At 42.9% G+C, this 8,867-nt stretch overlaps 2 protein-coding genes across 3 annotated transcripts; one reads left to right on the top strand and one right to left on the bottom strand.

The window, feature by feature from the left end:
* The first annotated feature begins 3,889 nt into the window (after positions 1-3,889).
* On the top strand, positions 3,890-6,993 carry LOC112575632. The gene is made up of 2 exons (XM_025257609.1): positions 3,890-4,289; positions 4,507-6,993. Exons 1-2 carry the CDS (start codon positions 3,890-3,892, stop codon positions 4,848-4,850), a joined length of 744 nt encoding a protein of 247 aa, XP_025113394.1. The 3' UTR covers positions 4,851-6,993.
* On the bottom strand, positions 6,790-8,803 carry LOC112574991. 2 transcript variants are annotated; one of them, XM_025256463.1, is made up of 5 exons: positions 8,676-8,803; positions 8,359-8,466; positions 7,784-7,953; positions 7,429-7,530; positions 6,790-7,262 (listed from the first exon to the last, which is right to left on the bottom strand). In XM_025256463.1, exons 2-5 carry the CDS (start codon positions 8,432-8,434, stop codon positions 7,209-7,211), a joined length of 402 nt encoding a protein of 133 aa, XP_025112248.1. In that variant the 5' UTR covers positions 8,435-8,466; positions 8,676-8,803; the 3' UTR covers positions 6,790-7,208. The 2 variants fall into 2 exon arrangements, with proteins under 2 accessions (XP_025112248.1, XP_025112247.1); XM_025256462.1 differs by having other exon boundaries at positions 6,791-7,262; positions 7,784-7,956.
* Between the last annotated feature and the right edge of the window lie 64 nt (positions 8,804-8,867).

Raw genomic sequence — 8,867 nt, 5'->3', positions numbered from 1 at the left:
TTGGTGGATGAGAGGAACCTCTGAACCTAAACTGAGAATACGAAATTTAGGTCAATAGTTAAAAAAATGTCTTGGAGAGAGGGAAAAGGATTTTGGTATCATGTCGTCAGTAACTGAGGCTATATATATATAGTACAAATGATGTTGTAGACAATAGAGTAGGACCTATACATAGTTCTGAACAGTTTTGAAAGCAGTTTAAGGGAAGTAAAGTGCAAGTGGTCGACTGTATGGCTTCCTGCTGTGGTAAAGGAGCAGGTGAAGACCTCGCCTAAACATCATCTGTTTGAAAGCCGCCCTGTCGAGATTTCCCCGTCCTAATTTTATGTTCAATTTTTTTTAAAATACAGTGCACTATCTGCTTGTTCAAAATAATTAGAATGAGTATAAATGGTTGAACGTCTATGTGGAGCTTAGAGGACCTGACCAGCAGTGATACGACACTTGGATGTGCGTTACATGTAGGACTGAAGACTGTGTGATGAGTGTGTTGTACTGTGTGATGCCGGCCTCACGACTGTCCGCTCGTGTGCTTCCTGCTGTGGTGACGGCGCGTGAGGCTGAGGCTGCAGTCAGTCTGGTGTCGCCCTCACACCACGTGACTCAGGGATGCGCTCATTCCTGTCAGTCGACATCTTGTGTTTCACTTCCAACATTTCTCTTTTTCAGTGACACGTGAGCTACAGAATCACTTCTGAATAAGCTGAGGTAAGTGGCAGGTAGGTAGAGATTGGCGCTGTATGGCGTCCATGTTGAAGGACATGGGTTCGCTCACTGGAGTTCAGTAGGACAGTAGTCAAAAGATTCGCTTGTAACGACTGCAGAGAGAGAGAGAGGCTAGGAGTTCAGATCTCATCTCAGGACATTCTCACTAAAGCTAGCCATCGAAAATGTCATTCGAATACTTTGATTCCTCCCTCCTCCCACTAACTTTCCTGTACAAAATACCATCTAGATGGGAACACTTCACTCCAAAACAACCAACCGATCTACCAACCTCACTCACTCATGTTTGGTAACTTCTGACTCAAAAGCGCTCAGTGTAGTCAATAGTGATTTCCTTTCTAACCTAAAAGTCTGTGAACATTTTTTCTGTTGAATAGAGTAGCAGGCAGCAGTCACTGACTGCGACACAATGGGCCCTGTTTTGTCAAGTCGTCTGCCGTCTGCTGTACGACAGGTGAGACAAGGACGGGTGTGACAAAGAACAAACTGGGAGTTGAAATACTAGGGGAGGGTCAGAGGACGGACAAGTCATAGCTAAAGTGTGATTTAGGTGCAGCCTTTAATCTACAAAAACGGTTTTTTAACAAGTTTGAACTTCAAAGAGACAGGCTACTCTCAATGATGTAGGGTAGTGAGTCACCCATTTATGTCACTGTGTTACTGTGTGTTAGTAAGTGTTACTATAGTAAAGAGTTTTGACACAGGACCCATTACCAGACCAGGCCCAGACATTCTGGCTACAGTGGGTGGAGGCCGCGTTCCCTGATCTCGACTCTCGCGCCTACTTCCTGCCTCCTGTCTACGTCAACCGCGTGCCCATGACTAGACAGGCAGCTGCTGGGCAGGAGGTTCTCGTCCTACAGTCAGCACCTGGACAGGCTGGTCAGTGCAACCAACCGGAGATACGTTCATCTACTGGTGGTCATTCTTCCATTCCTCAACCTCCTTACGTCCAGGACAGTGATGTCAGAGACGATGCTGCCATGCAGCGGATTTTTGTCTGTCTTCAGAAAATGTTTGAAGAGAACAGAGATGTGATGGTTGGACTGACTCAGCTTCAGTTCGGACAGTACCTGGGTGAACCTCGTTACGCTGCTGCCGCTACCCACCTACCCCGACCCTCCAACCTTCCTCCTTCTCGACCACACAACTGGAAAGAGGGAGACTTTGATGTGCTTCTAATTCACCGACAGTACGGACTGGTAGTCTGTGAGGTGAAGGCATTTGGTGACAATGCAAAAGATGTGAACATGTCACAGCAGGATGTAGACAACAACATAAGAAAGAAACTGAGTAACGCCGTGTCACAGCTGGACAAGGCGGAGGCCATGTTGTCTCACCTGGTGTCCGACATCGCTCCCGGTCTGCCCGTCACTAAGGTCATCGCCTTCCCCAACCTCACGGCTCGTCAGCTTCAACAGGCCATCTCCGGCGACACCCAGCTAACTCAGGTTTTATTTATTACATACAAACTTAAAAGGGAAGCATTGGTTACATTACCACATCACGATAGGTCTTTCTTTACTTGGCATTCTTTATCTTTGAGTATCCAAGTCAACAAAATATCTTGGCTGTCATCACGGCTGTTTTACCATTGCTTGTTTATTAACGACGGTTTAACTGGTCACCACGGGCTGTGTGAGTGGTAACAATGTAAAAATTCACTGGCAATACCCATTCTTGTCCTCCCTCTTGTCATGGAGCTCTCGTTAGACAGGATGTTTTATTTACTACACTTATAGGAATGTAGTCCGGTTTGTCCGTGTCTAGCCAGTCATTTCCAGACGAGGCCACTAAGCTAATTACTTTCAGTGTCCAAACAAATCCATCAACTCCAAATATCGATCATCTTTCTTTAAAGTGACTGGTTCTTTGACAGGACCTGTGTCGGTGTCTGGGAACAAGAGACGCCGCCGACATCGCTGGACTGTGTCTGTGCTGTGATCAGCTGTCTGACCCCAAGACCCCATGTGACGTCAGTAGTCACGTGCTGAGGGAACTGGGACACTGGTGGCAGCGACTGGTGGCTGGGGCTGAATTTGAGAGTAGAATGACATTCGGCGTGTACAGGACACTGGTAGCCAGGTGTTATCAATATGTCTCTACTTGTCCTTTCATTCCCTTCGCACGTCTGTCTGTTTAGTCGGTAGGAACTACCGGGGTAGCACTCACACACAGTGTTTAAAACGAGCAACTAAATGGTGGGGCAATAAAGTCAGTCATGTAACAGAAAAATAGCATTGACCATTGTCCAACGACCAACATTTTTTTTTAGTCTTAAATAATGATTGGAAAAGTGTGATTAGAGGATGAATGAGTTGTAAGGCGTTGTAGCAAGGACTTCATTACATTAATTAAAGAATCTGAAAAAATTTACTCACTTGCTCTGCGGTCTCTTTTTGTCTGTGTGACAGTGCATCTTTCCTTTTCACAAAAAAGGACATTCTATATCACATGCTGTACAACTCATGTCGTAAATGGGAAAAAAACCAAAATAACTGTAGCAGTGTTTTTAAGTTTGCATTTGTTAAATAAATTGAATATTCTAAATTAAGGTCTTTGACGGCAACGACGAGTTATTTTCTTAAAGGGAAAACAATTTCAAAGCAGATGTAGTAAAGGCAATGCGGCATATTCATGTTGCACCTCTTGCTTGTGACTGTACCAGGTTCTGTGGTCCGGCGACAACAGTGACTGTGCCATGTACAAGTCCTCCACGTGTGAGTGTCAAGACCCTGGGTCAGGCCGTGTGGTGGACAGGAGAGTGCTATACTGCTGTCATCACACTCTTCCCGGAGCAAGTTCACCTGCTACACACGGCGCCTCCCACACTCTTTGTCACCGGACCGCCCGGTACAGGTAAAACTGTGGTGCTGCTGATGATGGGTAGAAAATGGCTGCTTGATGGTCACCACGTCTACGTTGTCAGTACCTGTGATGATAGTCGTGCAGTGTGCATCATGTTGTATCACTTGTTGCTGCAGACAGTGAAGACACAACACTCAGCAGGTGTGTCACGTGGTCAGCCTTGATGACGATGAAGACGTGAAGAAAGCCGTCAACGACCTGTCACGGAGAGCAAGGAGTAGGACGTTGTATGCCATCGCTGATGAAGCGTGGTGAGTAGTACACATGTAGTGTATGAGGAAGGACAAATAGCTAGATGGCGTTACTATTAGATGACTGTAACACTCATGTCTCTCACAGGACACAACACTTCCAGACTTTCTGTGACAAGCTGCTGACACGAGTTCCTCATCTCCATCTGTGGGCGGCAAGTTGCTTTCATGGAGACGCACCCACCTGCTGGCAAGTGAAATATTTAACCAGACCCCTCCGCTCTCCACCGGCAGTCATCAGGGAAGTCAAGAAGAACGGGAAGCTCACAGTTCGTCATGTCCAGCCATACAGTGAGCGAGGTGTGCCCGACCACACAGACGGCCCGCCAGTCAGACGACTGTATCACCGAGGTCTGAGTCACGCAGGTCACAGGTCAGTTGACTGTGTCACGTGCGGTCTTGACGTGGTCAGCTTCCTACGCAGTCTCCGTGTTGGTGTTACAGGTAGGTGTGGGCATTGTGTAGTGTAAATTCTATTGACAGGTGAATAGGTCACGGTGTCAAAAATAAAAAGCAGGTGAAGCAGAAGAGCGTTAGTCACGTGTCATTTTAGCTAATTTCGTCATGACTTATATTCATATGTCTGTCAGCGTGTCTGTCAGTATGTACGCTGTGTCTCCGACATGGGACTTACATTAGAAACTAAATTTGACTTTTACAGAGAATGTCACAACATCGACGACCTTCATCTCCACCAGCAACGGTACAGCAACACCCTGCCTACAGTGGAGAGACGTGCTGGTGTTGTACTGGGATGACGTCAGTGACGACTCGGGTGTGGTGAAGGGACTTAAAGAAGCGGGTATCCCAGTGCGGGTGATGACGGATGATGACATCGAGGACGTGGCCACGGCCCGCAGTGACGTGGTGTGGGTGGCGCGTGGACATCGTGTTTGTGGTCTGGAGAGAAAAGTCGTCGTGTGTGTGGTTGATGTTAATGATATATATGACCGACTGCACTTCATGTCGCGCTGTACATCACAACTGATGATTATCTCCCGCTGATAACTACCCGGATTATCCTAATGAAGTGTCACACCTGTCACCTGTTGTACTCTTGGGTCTCTCTTACACCAACACTTGTCCTCAGCTTTTTTTTCTCTTCCTCGTTATCATCATCTTATGATGTCAGGCACATGGAATATCTTCTCACAACATGAAGTCTGTTATGTCTAGTGTCACCATCATATCACTCCGCCCACACTCTGAGTTTTGTTGATTCAACAATGTCACGATTATATCATTTGGTCACTACACCGGGTCTTATGTACTTAAACGTAAGGTTAGGTTAAAGGTTGGAGCTGATGACATCACTAACAGACTTATCGCCTTAAATAAAATGTCTTATTAGTTATAGCCAATGACATATTGATGGAAGTCTCTAGGTGGTTACTGTTTTATTTGTCTGTGCGCGCAGACACTACAGACCTGGCCACCTGTGGAGTTCAGACTGGTTGACCTTTCACATTTGCCCGACTTTAACACAAATATTGGACATCAGAGCCTCGTTCCGTATTCAATTGTTTCTGTCTAATTCATGTTATAAACAGAACTACTTTGAATAGCTAAAACATATTTTATACAAGCAAAATGAAATTGCATGTACCAATGAATTTGATCGTAACTTCTGAGCATAATGTAAAATTTAATAAAATACTCTGGTTTTAACTAGATTTCTCTCTTTGCTTACAGAATGACTTTTATACTTAAAGACTACATTCTATGCTTGCAAAATAAGTTAATAATTACAAACTGAATTATATTGCTGTAATACTCATTTCTTAATTCTAAAATGCATTGCATACAAATCATTCTATAATTATAAAATAAATTGTAGCTACAGTTAAAAAAATCTAAATTCCCTTGTATACTTTTTATACTTTTGAGTATAATGTAAATAAAATACTTTCGCCCGTTAATTCAAGGCTGGAGTGCACCCGGGGCCAACAGCTGGACATTGAAGTTTCGACATTAGCAAGTTAACCAAGACGAAAATAAAGATAAAAAGGCATCAACGGTGAAATCGCAGTCAGATGGCAAGAATCGAGTCCCTGTCTGTCATTACTTGCAGTGAAATCGTCTGTAAAATGTTTGTTTGTTAAATAAAACAGTGAGGCCTTTTACTGAGAAGTGTGGAATCGTCTGCAGACGCTCAGGTGGCAGTTGCTCATGAAGATAAGGTGTTTGTGACATGTATAACAGAATTATTTCTCATCAACATTAATGTCTTTCCCCAATAAATGTTCTTCGGTTAATCATATCTTCTCTCCTTCCATAGAAATGTTTGTTATCTTTCCCCTCTCAGTTGTTGTTGAGCTCGTGCCTTCAAACAACACCAACAGGACAATGTCAGGTCAGCCGTCATGTCTAGAATGCTCCATTAGGTTCTCCATAAGCTTGTTCAGGTTTGGTTTTTGTCCTTTTGTAACTTTTCAAATTCATCTGGAAACATGCGAGACAAAACTGTTGACTACAGTATGTAGCGGTTGATCGTCTGTGACTCACTTGCACCTGAGTAAACAGTTTCTCAAAATGACAAACGACACCTGCAATACGGTTGGTTAGAATCAAAGTATAATGTGAGGGGGGCTCTTGCTGCAAGTTACCTTTGTGACATCAATTTATTGGTCAACAATTGTTTTTAATTGAAGCGTTTTTGATGATTTGAAAAGAATGCACGTTGATAAAAGACGAGGGTTCGGCGAAAGTTGAGAGCTGCCGGTGTTGGAGGTATAAATACAGTCACATCTCCTGTCTTCTCAACCACTGCTCTCATCAGTAACCGCTGTTTGACGACTGCAGGATAGTAAGTGAATCTGATTATTTCACATTCTGTTCTCGAGGTAAAGAAGCCAGTCTGATATTTAGTTGTGTTTATACTTGTTTGTTTACACTGATTTATATCAACAAATTGTACACATTTTACCTCAAAATGACATCTCGAGTGTGTTCTGTGATGTTTATTTATAAAGAGACACAAACATCAACTCACAGTTGTCCATTTCACAGGATAGTACTGCCTCTTAATTAATCACATTATCAAGAATTTCCGCTCACGACAGTAAGACAATATGACATTGTCTGTATAAATTGTATTCTGTAAAATGTTGGTATAAGCCCACAATAAAATAACAAATGAAGATAAAAATATTCTTATTTGCTACAATTAATTTTACTGTAATGTATATTGAAAACATAGACAATAGGCGGAGACTGACTATTGCATGACAAAAAGGATTATTTAAGGTTGTCAAATAAGCAAGCAAATGCAAAATTGTTACAGAAATGACAAGGAATGAGCCCGAGAAGAAATAACAGAGAGACTTAGAATGAAGAGAAACTACATGTGTCTCCACTGCCAACTTATGATTGTCTTTTATACTTGGTTACCATAGTCACTCCATTGGCAGTTATTTCCTGCAACAAGAAAAGAAAGAAGTAAACACTTCTAAGACTTATTACACAAGTGCGTATAGTGCTAAGTGTGGATGTGATTGTGTGTGGATGATGATGAAGGATGTACATTAGTGACAAATATCTGTCACATATTAAATGTGTACGTGGCATTGCTACACAGTCCTACCATGATCAGTCGGTCACCGGTGATGTAGCTCACTGATTTGATGACTTTGTCCTTCGAGGTGTGGGTTCCTACGATCTTGCCATTTTCAATTGTAGCCGTGGCCTCAAGTGAGAGAGAAGCATTGTTACATTACAAATGTTCATCTAGCTCTAAAATCAGTGGAATATTGCGGACAAGTAAATTTACTGGAAACTGGCTTCTGGGTGCAGTTAAGCAACTTAAACCTAGCAACATGAGTGTTATGTGTCCTACTAGCAACGACTACAACTACAACTCTACAACTAACGACTTCTTGGTTGTCTATTTTGCAGTTGTTATTCACATTATAACACAGAAAGCGGACTAGTAAGCCTACCTTAGCTTCACTGGAGCCGAATTCGTAGGAATATTCCTTTCCAAGACATAGTTCCATGGTATCCGTACGGTCACCACTGACACTGTCCACGAACCATTGGTCGCCATCACGTCGGTAGGTCAAGGTACTGCTGCTGTGTCTCAGTCTCTTCTTCTCCATGTCCGGCATGTCTGCTGCAGGGAGGTAGAATGTGGTTTAAAATTAGGTTTATTTTCTGTTATTTTGTAGAGTAACTTTTGTAGTGTCTCATTTAACAACGTGTGTTGCTCCCTGAATTAACAAATATACAAATAATAACACATTAATGCACAGAAGAACGCATGCACGTACACATAAATACACAAACGGAAGATACTCTCATACAATGCTAGATTTCACTAACTTTCTGATACATTAAAGCTTTGATGATCAACAAGCTGGGACAGACTAAGACTTTGTAAAATTCTTGCAACTATCCTCACCACAAGTCACATAACGACAACACTTCACATCCTGATACTCCACGACAACAACAACACATGTAAACACAGCTATCTACTCGCTCATATCTGTATCTACATCTTTCTCTCCCTCACCGTATGCTTCGATGAATTCCTCCACTCCAGTTGACTCCTCCTTCACAAGTTCCCAAGTTCCAGTATACGCTTCCATTTGTTGTGTTCAGATAAGCGCTGGTGTGTCTTCTGTAACAAAACATATCAACCCGGATTTGTGTTTCTTCAGATAACAGGAGAATAAGAGCAATGAATAATAAAATATTTCACTGGCTACTCGACTTAAGACATAGTCCGTCAGTTGTGTATCCAGAATAACAGAGAACAAGAGACAACAAACAGATACTCAGGTTGAAGTAGTCTCTGGTGCAGTGGTGACACCAGTCCCCAAGTCTTACCTGCAGCCAACTTAGAGGAACCAAAGTGTCTGAAGATGTGAGGAACAATGAATGTTAGGGAACAGACCTGATGTAAATATTTATACTAGATGCTGAATGATCACGTGACCTCTTGAGATGGAGAAGCAGGACTCAAAAAGATTATCAAGAGCACGATTCAAAGTGCACCAAATGCTCTAAACATTTAACACA

The sequence above is a fragment of the Pomacea canaliculata genome, linkage group LG11, assembly GCF_003073045.1.
Source record: "Pomacea canaliculata isolate SZHN2017 linkage group LG11, ASM307304v1, whole genome shotgun sequence".
In the NCBI taxonomy this organism is placed as follows: Eukaryota; Metazoa; Mollusca; class Gastropoda; order Architaenioglossa; family Ampullariidae; genus Pomacea; species Pomacea canaliculata.
This window is presented reverse-complemented; position numbering and strand designations above follow the sequence as displayed.